This window comes from Cucumis melo, chromosome 10, assembly GCF_025177605.1.
Source record: "Cucumis melo cultivar AY chromosome 10, USDA_Cmelo_AY_1.0, whole genome shotgun sequence".
In the NCBI taxonomy this organism is placed as follows: domain Eukaryota; kingdom Viridiplantae; phylum Streptophyta; class Magnoliopsida; order Cucurbitales; family Cucurbitaceae; genus Cucumis; species Cucumis melo.
Window position 1 is genome coordinate 3573841 of NC_066866.1, and position 17147 is coordinate 3590987.

The 17147-nt window shown below is 27.3% G+C and overlaps 1 protein-coding gene across 2 annotated transcripts; it reads left to right on the forward strand.

The window, feature by feature from the left end:
* The first annotated feature begins 12575 nt into the window (after window positions 1-12575).
* On the forward strand, window positions 12576-16909 carry LOC103488982 (uncharacterized). Of its 2 annotated transcripts, none has more exons than XM_008447955.3 (7): window positions 12576-13190; window positions 13279-13365; window positions 13453-13668; window positions 13771-13935; window positions 15388-15441; window positions 16072-16218; window positions 16302-16909. In XM_008447955.3, the coding sequence occupies exons 1-7, from the start codon at window positions 12933-12935 to the stop codon at window positions 16677-16679; spliced, it is 1305 nt and encodes a 434-aa protein (XP_008446177.2). In that variant the 5' UTR covers window positions 12576-12932; the 3' UTR covers window positions 16680-16909. The 2 variants fall into 2 exon arrangements, with proteins under 2 accessions (XP_008446177.2, XP_050947167.1); XM_051091210.1 differs by having other exon boundaries at window positions 12577-12811.
* The last annotated feature ends 238 nt before the right edge of the window (window positions 16910-17147 follow it).

Genomic DNA, 17147 nt, shown 5'->3' on the forward strand with positions numbered 1-17147 from the left:
AATAAAAATTGGACAGCTGTATTTAAAGGTGCACTAAGAAAGAGATTCCTGCAATGAAAAGAACCTTAGTAAGTTGGAAGTTGGGCAGCCACAAGATATTGTCACCCAATTCAAAATATAAGAAAAAAAAAAGATATGGAATGGATCACATTGGTCTCTCTTAAATCATTAACAAATGGGTGAAGATTTTGTTATTCAATATGGAAACTTAATGCTTTTAAAAGCATTTTACCTAACCACATGCTTATATTTATATATTCCATCAAAAGTTCGATGAAAATTGTGTGCTCTTCTTCAAGCCTTTCTACTCTTTTTTTTTGCCAAATCAGAGGGCGACAAAAAGGGAAGATTTATCCAATAAAAATGGTTTAACTCGGTAAAAAATTAGAAGTATAGTTGTGTCATGTCCAAAAACTTCAAAAAAGTCATGGATTTAGAGCACTATAAAAGAAGTTTAAGACTTTTATTTCAAGTTTTTTCTAGTTATAAACACTTTAACTTAGGCGTCCCAACTCAGGTTAATTTTTTTTGTATTCTTTAGTTTGAGAGTAAGATTAAAGGGTGTGAAAAGTCTAAATGGTTTGAGAGGGTATTTTTAAATTGGAGTTGATGATAAATTTTTGTGTGGGTGTGATTTTTTTCGAATGGTGGAATGTTTTCTAGTCCGAGGTTTTTCGAGTTTACAAGATATAGTTTTTTTTCAAGTTTAGTGTTTCAGTTTGTTGTTTTCTTTTAATTTTTATGTTAAATTTCTATTTATTCAAGCGATAGTAGTCAACGGTATTTTCCAACAAAAATTTCTTTGAAATACTTCGAATCTATTATTTGGCTTTTTGAATAATTGAACACGGGATTTAGAGTGGTGCAATATATAAATTCTTTAACTTTATTGGCGACTCTATTGTATTATTTGATATTTTTGTCTAAAAAATAAATTGATCTCTCCTTTTGCCTATGAACCGAGCAAATGCCCTATGTGAAAATTTGACATTAAAGCTTAAGAGTGAAAGTGGTACTACTACTATTAAGTGATAGATTGAGATAAAAAGTGTAAATCTTGAAATTTAAGAACTAGATTGAAACTAAACACAAATCTCAAAGATAAAACTGTAACATTTTTAAATCTAAAAGTCAAACAAAATATATAACATTTTATAATTTAGTGACCAAATAGAAACTAAACCTAAACTTAGAAGAAAATTCTTTTTCCTAATTTTTTTTTTAAAAAAATGAAGTTAGAAATTATTTTTGGTTTCTAAACTTTCGTAAAAGTAATAATTCAATCTCTAAAATTTATTTTGTAATTATAGATTTAAAATTATTAAGAATTCAATTTTTAAATTTTAGTAGGTAACAATTTAGTTCCTATACTTTTTATAAAATATAAAAGTTTAGTCTTTTTTAGGAAACATTTGATCAAATTTAATTTTCAACTATTATGTAATGGCTTAGTTTTTTATAATTTAAGAACATATTTGACCATTAGTCAATTTAACAATCTACATGTATAAGAAGTTTCATTCAATCTTAACAGTATTTTTTACAAGAAAAACTAAATTGTTGCAAACAGTAAAATATAATAATCTAACCTAAAATATTTACAAATAAAGCAAAGTTTAGATCAAGCTCTCAAAATGTATCAATGATTGGCTATATCTCTTATAAAAATTTATCATTAATAAATTTCGCTACCTTTGTAATGATTTAGAAACGTTATTATGAACATAATTATTAAATTTAAATATATTACTTATTATAATTAATTAAAATTAAATGGTTACAAACTAAATTCAGTGGATTACTTTTAACAAATGGTTAGACAAAAAGGGATAGACATGAAGTTAAGTTTCAGCCCGGGAGAAGATGGATACTCAAAATTGGGCCTGGCCCAGATCCAGCCCTTCGGTCACTCTTTTTAAAGAATCTGGGCCTTCGAAGTGCTCTTTTCGGCCCAATAATTCTAGCGTCAATCGATGTTTGATTGCGATTTTATGGTTTGAATTTTAAATCAACCCAAAACAAATGAAATCAAAATCAATCTTTAAATACTTTCCTAAACTTTCTTGTTGACATTTTTTTTTAAAAAAAGAAAAAAACATTTCATAAGTGGAATAAAATATATATGTCCGTGTGTATATATATAGGTACATCCCAAGCTACACTCATCTTTGTGCATTCCACCAAATTGTTCAATCATAATTTGTTTCGTTAAAAATTTTAAATCTTACATTTTATTTAAATATTTGAATTCATTTCTTCTTTGTTTGATGATAATGTGATGCATAAAGATAAGTGCATCTTAATTATGAAATACACTTAAATAAAACCTAACTTAACTAAATTCATTTAATCGGTACAACTTTTTCTAGCTATTGCGACAAAACTAATTTGCCAACAATAATTAACATCCATTCGTTCTTTCAAGATTAGAAGTTCAAATTTTCATATTTCTACATTCGTAATACTAAAAAACATCCATACTAAATTCATTAAAAATGCCAAAGTTGAACTCTTTCATAACGCATATCTTGAACATCTTTCCTTCTTCACTCGGTTCTCGATAGCATCACAAAGCAACACAATGGCGAGAATACAAAAGATGAGTTAAACAAAAGCATATGAATAACGAATATGATGATGAAGGGGAGAGAGAGAGAGAGAGAATCCATTGTTGTGTTGTTGTCTCCGTTGCAAGCAATTGCAAGAAGTTGGTAATCAAAATGTATGTTGTTGTCCCAGCATCATCATATGCAAACGAAACGACGACGTTTCTCACTTTCAAACAATATGGCCAATTAAGCATCCTAAAGGTTAGTATACATATCATTAATTATATTATTTAACAAAATTGTTTATGTTAATTAATAAATAAAGTTTAATTTTCCAATCTAAATCATGGTTTTGGGCTACAAATGAGCACTAGTCTAGTACAATTAATGGCCTTTTTGCCTTTAAAAGCTGACTCTGGCAATTGGACAAAATCATTGCTCAAAACATGATTATTTCATACTTTTATAATCTCTAGTTTTTTTTTTTCCTTTTTCCTTCTGTCAATGCGAATATTTTTGTAGTAAAAATTGTCAGAGACCCATAAAGCAAAGCAAAGCAAACCCTTCCTTTGATTGCGACACTATTATGTGAACAAATCGAGGAATCATCTTTCACGAAAGCGTGGATTAAGAGATATACTTAGTTCAATTGTCATCAAGTATGTATTGGCGGTTAAATTTTGTTTGAAATTGTCGTTAAAGCCTCCTCATGAGCGTGATCTCGGTTCGTTCTGCTTCTCTATGTTTGGTCTCACTTTTTCCGCTTATAAGCTAATAGAGGAGTATAAACGAACTATTTAGCATACACAAGAAGTATATATATGATCAGTACTCTCCTATTTGTGTGGTTACTGACTGTTTTCCTTCTAGTTTCTGAAATGAATATATATATTTATAATGTCCTTCCTACTAGCTCCTTGTGGTTATGTATGACTCAGGCGATTTCATGGTTGTTTACAGCACTCGAGGTTGCAACGTGACAAACTAACACTATTTTGTAATTAAAGTTCGCGACCTGTATATATTCATTGACTTGACCGGTTAGCCCAATCCACGAGAAACTGTCTTTTCTCTTTTTGGATGTACATTCTCCCTATGCCTCCTTCTTTACTCTTTGAGCTTGGACGATCTACTAACGAATATTCTTCGGTGGAATTAACCTTCAACAATATGTGTTAAAGACCAAAAGATTTAGTTTAAACCCCGCACCTCCTATTAACTTACTATATATTTACATATATGATTTTGTTACTCTAAATTTTTTTTCTGGTTTCAATTTATTTTGGTTCCCTCTTCTTTTTAGGTTGATCTATGTGGATTTCACTTTACTGTGTTATGCTTTCTCACTTTATAAGTAGAAGAATTTTATTTTATTTATCTAGTCTTATTGAATATGAACTTTACTGATATAGAATACACATTTTGATATTCTTATGAATTTGGAAGAGAGGAGATTGAAAATGCCCAAACGTTACCTTTTTTTCAAAGTGGGATCAGATAATTATGCAAAAGAAAGAAAGAAAAAGTGGATGAAACAAAGGAACTACTTTTTAAGAGTTTTAGAAGAAACCCTAATAAGTTTAAAGTAGAGACCTAACTGATGACTACAAAAACTAAGCCCCATATATTCTTTCATTCTTTCATATTGTTTAGGTCAAAGGAATTAAAATATTTGCTTTTGCAATAATCATGTTTGTCACTTCAAACAGAATTAAAAAAGATCCATATATATTATCTAAAGTCCCCCAACCATATTAATTGAATCCCATTGTTTCACATTCCAAGCGTACACCACTTCCACCTCGAACCCATGATTATATCAAAAGGTTCCTGTGACTATATTGATAGGTTAAAAATGCTCTTAGTCTTTAAACTTTAATTGTCAATAATTTAGTTTATGTATATTTTTAAATTTTGTAATAATTTAGTTCTTGAACTTTAATTATTAGTGATTTAATCCTATCGTGAAAAAAGCTAGTTAGTATGAATGGATGAAACTTCTTGTATGTGTAGATTGAATCAATAAGTTGTTATGTAGTGAACATTGACACTTATAATTTTGATCAAAATTTTTATGATAGCTATAGATAATTACTAAGAACTAAATTGTTATTTCCTTCAACAAAACTATGGTTATCTAACATTATTATTATTATTATTATTATTCTTTTAACTTTACTGGGTGTATGTCCATTCTATCTTTTGAACATTTTGATAAAGAAAGAAAGTATTTTTTTGGTCAAATATCTTTAATATTAGGGTTTTGGTCAAATTGTGGTCTATTTCTTTTACTTTTTATTGGACAAGGTGGACTTAAATTTGGGATTTGCATATAACACATTGGTAGAAGATCAAAAGTTTTATTGTTTTTCTTTATTCTTTTTTCCTATCCCCAAATGCCTCAAACACTTTGAAATGTGGAGACAATATGATTACATCTATGTAGTGGAATGTTTCTTCTTAAACACACAGTATAGGACAAGTAAATTATTAATGGCATGGAGGTGTTGTGCTAATTGGTTTAATTCTTTGGGTTCTAATTTCTAAAAAAAAAAAAAGAAGAGAAAAAAATTAATCATTTTGTTTGGGCTTCTGAAATTGAAACTATCATTTGTTTTTGTTTCTAATTTAGTTGCAATGGATAGCTTCCAATGAATCTTCCACTCCTCATTGTATATGTACACTTTAAATCAACTAGACCCCCTTAAATTGATAATTATTATTGCTACTTTCTATTGGTATGAATTTTGCAACACTGTTCTTTTTTTAACAAGATACAAAAAAGATAAATTAGTACATACATATGTTCGTAGCATCCGTATCATATGTACTCTTAATCGATATATTGCAATAAACACCAAAATACACGAGGAGTTGGAGATCAAAAGTGCAAAATCAATGTATACAAACGTGGGATTGACTAGAGAAAAACATTCTAATTGAGTGAAATGCAAGATGCGTCATACATCATACGTATAAAAATTGGAGGATTTTAAGTTCACCATAAGATAGTTGAATATTCGATGAGCTAAAGGTTTCTTAGTATTTTTAAACATGTGATTGTTGCATTCCAACCGAAAGGCTTCCTTAACTTTGAATTATGTTAAATCATTGATTAATTGAAAGTTTAAACATGGTAAATTTATTAATTATATCACAATTTCTTAACACTCTCTTATTCAAAAAAATTTGCAAAAAATCCAATAGATACAAATCAATATTAATTTTGAAAGAAATGGTATAAAAATGGACACATACGTTTTATCACAAGATCAATCTCCTACTGTAACACTATGTTCATTTACTAATTGGCTCAGAAACTTACGTCGATAATTAAATTAACGATGAACTTAACCATATCAACAATTGTAACCACCTTGTAGAAATTAAAAAAAGAAAAGGAAAAAAAGAAAAAAAAAAGAGTATTTTGTAGGGAAGATGTTTGATTATGAGAAGTGAGATCCTAATGATTATATAAAAAAAAAAAAAAAGCACATTGATCAAATCAAAGGAAACGAAAAAAGAAAATGATGATCAGAGAATCGAATTCCCAAAAAAAGAAATAAAAAAGATGAGTGAAAAAAAGACTGAAACAAAAATCTAAAGAAAACACAACATGAAAAATTATGATTTTTGGCTTTGGGATCAATTAATACATATTAATCAATTTGTCCTGCATGCGCATAAATAATATATATATATATCCATCCACGTTTTCAAATTAATTAATTAAGTTTAGTTATAAAATTCATCTATTCAATTATGCTAATTAGTAATTAACCTTATGCATCTTAACTAAACTCACTTTTACTTCACATAACAATCATTAGTAAACTCTCATCAAGTATTAGTTAATTAGACTGTAATTTATAATTAAGGAGACACTCTATCATTGTTTTTGTTTTCATTTGGTCTCTAACACAACACATTTCAAGATGTTCAAACTATATATTATTTTAAATGTTTCTCTAATCATATAATTTAGTTTTTTCAGTTCCCAATCAAAAGTTTAATAATATTTTTATTTTTTGGTATTGCAATCAACATCAACAAAGCAACTCTATTTATTGACAACCTTTTGATATATAAAATAAAAATCAGAGCTTAACTTCTGTAATTGATATATTTTGTTTGTTTGAACCTACTTTTGTAATATCATTTATACTTATCTTAATATTGATTTTTAGGGAAAGGGTCATCTACTAATTTTCGACTTCATAAATCTATTGATATATTGTAATACATTAGAAAACTTAAATTGTTTTTAATTTTTTAGCTATACTAATCAAAAGTGAATAACATATGTTATTCTATCATCTTAACAATATAGGTAGTGACGGATAGAAATTCAATAATGTAACCTCGTTTGGTAAGCCTTTGATTTTCATATTTTCTATGTAAGAGAGTTAAAGTTTTAACCAAATTCTAAATTTAAAAATATTTTTAAAATATTAAAAAAAAAAAAGGAAAAATAGATGACGAAATATAATAATGAATATCTATATACTCAATTTTAAATATTTTAAAACAAAAATTAAATAATTACCAAACAAATATAATAATAAATTAGGAGTTGAAACTATGGGAGAGGAAAAAGGACGGGGACAAATAGTCTACGGTAAAACTAAAAGTAAAATTTAATTACCTTTCTCGTATAAAATTTACAGTTTCCTAAGTTTTTAAATCTGAAAATTTAACATCTTCAATGTAATAATGTAAGTAAAAACAAAAACCCTCCACTATGTACGAAAAGATTTAATTGTTAATCCTATTGTTAGGCCATATTATTAAATTTGGAAAAGTAACTTTTTGGCATAATTGTGGTCTAAGTTTGAATGCTCTCGTGCCTAAGTTAAAAATAAATGAAAAATTAAAGGTAGTGGGATTACCTACAAAATGGATGGTTTAAAACAAAAACAAAGTTTACATTTCCCAACAAAAAGCAATTACACCAATAAATAAATAAACTAATTATCAGTTAAATTCTAAATTTAGTCTTATACTTTAAATTTTGAATGCCTATTTAATTAGTCAATAATTTTTTAAATTACAAACATGGTCTCTAAAAATTTACCAAAAATCAAATTATAAATTTGGTTCCATGGTTAAAAAACAAAATATGTTTAATTCTTACCATTTTTAAAGTTAAAATTTAGTTAGTATAATTCGTTAAAGGAAAATTGAAATGAGTGGTAAGTTAAGAAAGTGATATTTAAAGTGTATCACAAACTTTTTTTATACTGTATCGAATGTAATAAGAATATCAAGTGTATTAATTTTAAAACTTACTTTATCAAATCGATAAGATATAGTATTTATGATTAATTATAAATGGTTGAGAGATGAAATTAACTTTGTAACATAACATTCTGACAATAGGATAATTAACTTCCAAATATTTCAAGTTGAGATAATCTTCATTATTTAAAAAGAAAAAGTAAAAGAAAAGTGGAGTGCCATAATTGGCCGTAGAACCCTTAGAGGGCGTCCCCAGCCAGCCTTGCAGCCATCCATTTTATAAATTTTAGTTAATTAAATTTATTACCATTTCTTTTTCTTTTTCTTTTTTTCAATTTCTCATCCTTCGTTAACCTCATCATTATCTAAATTTAAGTTAGAAGAAAATTCCACATTTTCCATAAAATAAATCCACATGGGGTCTCTTCTTTTCTTTGAATAAAATACCCAAATTAAAGACCTCTTTTCACCTGATAATTTGATAAGGTCAAATCTTTAATAAGTTTCCATTAGATTAAAAGCATAAATGCACTAAAAAAAATTGGATATCACATCAGAACAAAATTTCACATGAAAAAATTTCGCCTTTTATCTTTATAAAATACATGAATGGCGTTTTTTCTTTTTTTTTTTTTTTGCTTTCTCGACCATATTTACTTTGCATTTTATATATACTTAATTTTTCATTTCAAATTTCAACTACTTTTAAAAGTTGTGTAGACTTATTTAATTATGATTTAGAACAAATAGGATACGTAGACTATAGGGCTGGTCTAGGACCTTATTTATTAAGTGCCACCAAAATTGAATTTTATGCAGAGATGTGTAACTAACAAACTAATTCGGAGGGGAATTAAATTACTTATGTAATAAATATTTTATCCAATTTGACATATTTTCTCATCAAGGCAAGTATCTTTAGACTATTCGTTTTAAATGTTATTTTTTAAAAAATAGTTTTAATATTTTTTATTATTTTTAAAAATACCTCTAAATAAACTTAAATAGCAAAAACTTTATTAAATATATAAATAATTATTAAATCTAGAATAAAATCATTGTTTTAGTTTCTAAATTTAGAAGATAAAATGCATTCTATTTCCTAAATATTTAAAAAATACTTTTTAGGTTATTAATTTTAAATATAAGTTTTAAAATGTGGTCAAATAAGTTAATTACAATTTATGATAAAAAATTATTAAAAGACAAAAATTACTACATTTGATTTTGCTATAAAATGTAAATATTTTATACACGTGATATTTTTTACGATTCCTTTTAAAAATGTAAATACTTTTCATATATTGTAAATTTATAGGCCAAACAACCCTTGCTCGAAGGGACATTCTTAACCATCTTTGTCGAGATTTAACATACGAAGAGATGAAAATATTTTAAATTGAGGGACCAAACACATCTACTATTGAATAGGGGGGGATTAGAAAGATAATTTTCTTTTGCAAAAAAGAGAATAAAATAAAAATAGGTAGGAAAGAAGACGAATTCTTTGATTTCCTATGTTGGATTTTCATCTTTAATTATGTTTACGTGCGTGTACAAGTTTTGTGGTAAGATTACGAAAGTGACCTTTTCTTTCATTGTCCAACACAGTTGGGAATTTGGAGCTGTCCATTTTATTTACATTACCCCTCATGTCTATGTCTCAAATATTTATTATATTGTTGAATTTTACCTTTTAAATTCTCTTTACAATCTCTCTCTCTCTCTCTCTCTCTACCATAAATTTTAATTATAATAATACCTAACAATATCTACAAGACTGAACTTTCTTTAATTCTTCCAGCTATGGTTTTTTTCTCCATCTCATTAATGATGATATATATACATTACATCTCAACCAATTTTAAATAAATTGAAGTAATTCCTCTCTTGATATTTTCATAAATTTAGTTGAATTTAATTATATCAACAAATTAAAGAGTTAGATCGATTTGAAAGATGCCTTTCCTTTTCTCAACCCCACTCGAAATTTTATTCAATTCTCTTTCGCTCCATTCTTCGAGAATTCAAGAGCCAAACTTATAGATTGTCTTTACATTTGATACTTTTGTTATGTGTTCATTTGACTTTTATGTCTATTTATTCTAAGTCGTCATTATACTTAAAAAAGCTAGATAAGTTTGCTTTTTAAATGGATAAAGTTGTATTTATTAGTTTTATATTAATTCTAATATAATTTTTGATGTGTCGTTAATTGATTATTGTATATAAAATAAAGTCTATAGTAGTAATCATGGTGGTATTTTGGTTCTTTTCTTTTTTAAGACTATATATTGAATATTTGATAACAAAGTCTATTAATGGTGCAACGTTGCTTTGCTCCTTTTCAATAGGAAAGAACTTTAGAAAGTCAATGAACAACGATTCTTCTATATAGGTATGGTGTAGAAGAGGTCTTTTAAGACTACTATGTTCACATCTGTGATTCAAGATTGAATAGTGTCGTGTGCTTTACAAAAATATAGTTAATAAGAATAAAAAAAATAAACCAACAAGATTAAGAAAACACATAATTCAACCAATTGTTCGTTGTTTTCTTTTTTAAAATTCTTAACTCATAAATAGTCGAAATTAGACTCCACAAACACGAAATAGAATTAAAAGTATCATTAATAATTAAGAATTGATGGTTATTTTATAAGATATGAATTAATAAATGAGGATGGAATTAATATTATTTTGAAACATCGAAATTAAAAATATAATATATATATATATATATATAATGATAGTCGAAACAAAAACGTAAGGAATACGCATGAGCCTGCATGGGCACGCTGCTCAAACGGCCAAACGCGCGTGTTCCAATTTTAGAAAATTGGACCTTTAACATAACGACGACGTTTTGATCACGCATTTCCGTGAAATTTAATTAAAGCATCGAATTTGCAGCAGTTTTTATTCTACGGCTTCTATACTCTACTCTACAATTTCCCAATTATTAATTTCACCAATTCTAAATTAATGGAATACATATATTTTTATTTTTTTATTTAGTTATTAAATTTTAAAATGTTACGTTGGTATTTTAAAATTTAAGTTGTGTTTCAATTTCTTTTCTAAATTGTAAATTTTATAATTTTAATTTTATATTTTATCGTAAAATATTTGAGACAAAAAAAACTATACTAAAAACTATAATAATCATCTTTTGTTATAGAAAATACTATTTGATACTTTCCCATTAGCTATAGTCAATGCTATTTTAAAAAAAAATTGTTGCATTATTTATTATTGCTATAATTTTTTTATTTTAAATTTATCAATTTTTATTTTTTTCAATATTTAATATTTTATTCTCGAAATAAAATAGTTTAAATCTAATCAAATTAAAATAACTTACGCTTCGAACACAAACTATTATAACCTTAAATATATACTAGAACATCTATAATAATCCCTTACTTTTAGTTTTACTTATTAATGTTAATTAATTAACTCAAAATAATCCTGAGAAATATTAAAATTAATCTTAATAGTAATAAAAAAAAAATGTTTTTTTCAAAAATAAAAAAATTGACCACTCCTCTATTGAACAAAACAACTAAAAATAAAATTAATTACATTTGATTTTGTATAATGTGTAAATATTTTATCAAATGTTTTTATTTTGATATTTTTTCAATAAAAAATGGTAAAATTTAATTGAGTGATCATAATTATTTTAATATTTTTAAATTAATTAATAAACACCAACAATTAACATTAAAAATTAAAATTGAGTATTTATTGAATCTAAAGTTGAGAGTGTAACTACCAAATCGAGAGGTCAAATTAAAATATTAAAAAAATCAAATTTTAAAAGTGACCATATTCCATCACTTTTAAAATTTATAAACTAATCGAAACAAAATTCAAATATTGTAACATCGTCACGTTTTAAAATTTGAATTGAAATCAAAATCAGAACTTACACACAAATAGTTATTGAACATACTTTATTTTTTCTTCTAAAAAATAAATAACAAGGACCATGAAGTAGGAAATATAAATAATTATCAAATATAGTTGTGTTTCTTGTTCTACAAAAAGAAGAAACAAGCAACATTGAACACGAAAGAGAAACAGTAAACATCGATAATTATCAAACATAGTCCTATTTCTTGTTTCTTATTTATTGTTTCTCATTTCCTGTTTCTCTTTTTTATTTTTTGAGAACAAGAAACGTGAATATTTTTTATATCTATTCCTGTTTTATGTTTTATGTTTTCTGTTTCTCATTTCATGTTTCCTTAAATATTTAAATGTAAAAATTGAATTATCAATCTTATAAAAGTGGCAAAATTAGTCTCTCAGATTTACATAATCATAGAAACTATATAACAACTACATAAGTTTAAATCATTTAAAGTTTCTACTTCTACAATTATTATATGTTTTATTGGAATATCTTGAATTTTATTTAACACTTCGAACAACTAAGTAACGTATCCAACCGATTTTTAATGAAATCAAGAATTCATTGTATAAACTCTCTTAACCCTAAAGTTGCATATACTCTATAATTGATCTTTTGCTACTTCCATATTTTTATTTATTTCTAACTTATTTTAATTTTAATACTTAAGTAACTTTAAATGTTCAGTTTTGAAATTGAAAATTTAAAGATGCAATTACAACTGCAACTGAAATGGTACTTAAAATCTATCTTCTTCTTTCTTTCTTTTTTTAATTGGCCAAAATGATTTAGGCACAAAAAAGCTAAAGTTATCAGTCTTTGTAATGCAGACTGGAAACACACATCTCCCTTTTCTCTCCATCTTTTCTAATAATTTAATTCTAATTTCAAAATTAGAGGAATTGGGCATGATTTCATCACTACCAAGTGAATATATATAATACCATACTCACATGGGCAAAACTTTAAGAAAATCCCAACCCCCCATAAGCATAAACTCTCTCCCTTTCACCTCTTCTCTTTTGCTTTATTTTATTCACCCCCGTGCCTTTGAAGCTCAACATAGAAGAGAATTTCAAAGGGAAGGACTTGGGCTTTGGAAATGGTGAGAAACACTGTTCATTTTTTCCGTTTAGTCAATTTCTTGTTGGGTTATTTGTCAAGATGCTACTCCTCAGGCAAAAGCTAAGAATTTAGTGGCGGTTTTGATGAGTAGTTCAAGATAAATGCCCAAATTTTACAGTTACAAATTACAACAAAAACAAAAACACATGGATTCTTCTTCTTCCTCTTCTTCTTCTTCTTCTTCTATTCTTCTTCCTGTTCTTGTTTTTTCCCTTCTTGTCGTTTCATCCTTTTGTCCTGTCCATTCCCATCCAATTAACAAAACGACGACGTTTCGCCCACAAGACCATCTCAAGAAATTGAAACTAATTAGAGCTCATCTCAAGAAAATCAACAAGCCACCCATCAAAACAATTCAGGCATTCATTCATCTCCTTTTCTTGTTTTTTTTTCTTTAGTGTATCTCCTCTGTTTTCCTCTGTTTTCATGGGATTTTAATTTGTGCAGAGCCCTGACGGTGATCTTATAGATTGTGTCATAACTCATCAACAGCCAGCTTTCGATCATCCATTACTGAAAGGACAGAAGCCATTGGTAAATCATAAACAAATTTAAAAGATTATTTTTCTGATTTATTTATCTGGGGTTTTCTTTATTGTTAATGAATCGGATTGGTTCTAGGATCTGCCGGAGAGACCGTACGAACGGAGTAGTTCGGGGGATGAATCATCGGAAACATTCCAATTATGGAGTATGTCCGGGGAATTTTGCCCGGAGGGCAGTGTTCCAATCAGAAGAACAACAGAAAATGATATGATGAGAGCGAGCTCTGTTCAAAGATTTGGAAGGAAAGTAAGAAGAAGGATTAGAAGAGATTCATCCAGCAGTGGGCATGAGGTAAGTAAGTAAGTAAGAAATTAACTGAAAGTTTAGGGTTAATAATGATGGATTAATTAGCTAATTAATTAGGTTTGCGGGTGATTTTGGTTACGGTGACAGCATGCAGTGGGATTTGTAAGTGGAGAAGAGTACTACGGAGCAAAAGGAAGCATAAACGTATGGGCACCGCGGGTGACGAATCAATATGAGTTTAGTCTGTCACAGATGTGGGTCATTTCGGGTTCTTTTGGAGATGATCTCAACACCATTGAAGCTGGCTGGCAGGCAAGTTTCCATCTTCTTCTTCCTCTAAAATCAAACTAAAACAAATCTCAAATCTCAATGTTAAAATCATAATATTTCAAACAAAATAAAATGGTAACATTTCATTATATATATATATATATATATATATACATTAATTGAATAACAATAATGGGTTTGTTTGGGGAATGAATTATATGGTTGGGTTGGGAGAAAGAATGGAAGGATTGTTGTAATGTGGACAACTGTGAAACTCATTATTATTGGTATCATTATCAAACTCATTATTGTCACACAAATAAATACCCCAATGTGAAAGCTACCACACACACTTTACTTTTATTGCCTAAAGAATTTCCCACAAACATTAAATTTCCTTTTTGTCTACAACATTAAATTACTTACCTCCCTACATTTTTCTTCTTTCTATTTGAAACCTTCATATAATTCAACCACTACTCAATCTATCACATTTCTTTCTCTCTCCTTTCGATCCACATTGTATTAGGTTTATTGAGTTGAGATATTTGAAAAGTATCTGAGAAGTATTTTAAACCTATAAATTTTAGTTTGCTACGTCACTTAATTTCAAAAATTAGTCTAACTCGAACTTAAACTTTTTTTTCTATAAACTTTTAAATTTATGTCAAATAAGTGTTCGGTTTATACTATATTTTATTTTCCAAAATTGAACAATTTCTAATATAACAAAGTAATCCGAAATATTTATAAAATAAAACATTTTAGATCTATCACTATTATACAATTTCAAATTATTCTATATTTTGTAAATAATGTCTAACATTTTTGTCATTTATAATCAAAATTTTAAGGTTGAATTTGGTAGAATAATTAATTTTTTGAAATTTAAATAAATAAAAAGACTTTTTTTTAGAGTGAGGGATTAAAAATTTATTAGATTCTAATTTTGTTTAGAAGAGAAGAAAAAAACTCAAATTTGTTATATATATATAAAAGGAATATATTCTCTCTTAAATTAAAATTACTTGACTTTGTACTTAATTGATTGATTATAGTGTTCTTTTTTTCCAAATTTTTTGAAGTTTTTTTTTTTTTTTTTTATTGAACGGAAAATATTTGAAAATTGTTTGGTTATTAGTTATAATTTAAAGTAACCAATCAAAATGGTTGACTTAAGAATTAAGATAATGAGTAGAAACTCTTTGTTATTAATTATTATTATTATTTAGTAGTCAATTGCTTCCCTTTGCCAACAACACATTTCATTTTAAAAATAGAAAATTTATTTTTTTTCTTCTTTAATAATTAATGAACAGTACAACCTCAATTAATTCAACCATTCTAAGTATTGAAGAATAACATTAGGGGAATGGATTAATTAAATCAGATTTTTCTTTGGAACAAATGTAATTAATTAGAATGAAATCTAAAATTTTAATTAAAAAAAAATGCCTATGCTCCATTAATTAACATGTTTAAGTATAATCACAGGTTAGCCCAGAGCTGTATGGAGACAATTACCCAAGATTTTTCACTTATTGGACTGTAAGTACTTATCCTAAAAGCAATTGCCTAAAACTATTTTATTAGTTCTCATTAAATGATGGTTGGGGTTTTTAGTTTTTAGTTTTAAAAATAAATTCCCACTTTTTTTAAAAAAAATAAATTATTGTACTCTCTAGTTTCTCTTAATGCTTTTTTTATATTTTATTTTATTTTAAAAAATCATTTGTGAATGTTTTGTGTTTTTTTTTTTTTCAATTTTTTACTCATAGTTTTTATATTTTTATGGTAGCTATTTTTATTTTTGTGTTTTAGTTTCTGAAAGTTAATTTTATTGTTTTTCGTTTATTATATTGCGTAATTTCTTTTATTATTATTTTTCAATTTATTCCAATTTGTTTTTTGTTTTTTCTTAATTTTCAAACGTTAGTTTGGTTTTTAAAACATTATTAAAATGTAATATAATAAATTAAGGAACTAAAAACAAAACAAAGCAAAAAACCAATCGATGATGAATAAACATTTGAATTCTAAACCATTTTTAGAAAAGCAAAAATAAGTTTTTGAGAGGAAAATCATAAAAAATGGCAAAATGATTAATAGAGTTTTTTTTTTTTTTCTATTTTTATTTTTCTTGAAAAAAAAATAACGGAAAGAAATTGGATTGAACAGTCAGACGCATATCAAACAACGGGCTGCTACAATCTACTCTGCTCCGGCTTCGTTCAAACCAACAACAGAATCGCCATTGGAGCTGCTATTTCTCCAACTTCTTCCTACAATGGCGGCCAGTTCGACATCAGTCTTCTTGTTTGGAAGGTAAGAAACTCTACTGTACCTTCATCAACATCAACAAATAATACATCTCTGAGTTCATTTAATTAAAAATGGTTTTTCTTTAGGATCCGAAACATGGAAATTGGTGGTTAGAATTCGGGTCGGGCGTATTAGTGGGATACTGGCCGGCATTTCTATTCACTCACCTCCGAAGCCACGCGAGCATGATACAATTCGGTGGTGAGGTGGTGAATTCTCGGGCGTCGGGTTTCCACACGGCGACACAAATGGGAAGCGGCCACTTCGCCGGAGAAGGATTCGGAAAAGCTTCATATTTTAGGAACTTGCAAGTGGTGGATTGGGATAACAGCTTAATTCCTCTATCGAATCTCAAGGTTTTGGCTGATCATCCAAATTGTTATAACATTCAAGGTGGAATTAATAGAGTTTGGGGAAATTATTTTTACTATGGTGGCCCTGGAAGAAATGTGAGATGCCCATAAATTTGTGTTTTTTTCTTCTTCTTTTTCTTTTCATGAATTTTCTTTGTGGGGTGTTTTTTTTAGAGGAAAATGTGAAATATTCATGTATTTGTTTGTTTGTTTTTAGTTCATTTTTTTGGTTCCTTCAAATTGAAATTCACTAAAATGTGAGAATAGGAAGGGACTATTGTAAATTTTGAAGAAAGAAATAGTGAATTATATACTAAGATTGTGGAATTGATTTGTGTTGATAGATGGGACTTGCATGTGAATTTCTTTGAAAATATTGGAATTTATATATATATATTCATAAATATAATTTAATTGGAAGCCTTCAAATCTGCTTGACCCAATGTGGTGTGAATAAGTTGTTAGATTCATGCACATATTCAAACATTAATTCTATAACGATGGTTTGAAGATTTATGTTAGAAAGTCAACAGAGACATTAATTGACCTCTACTGGATGCTTTATAAAATATCATTCTT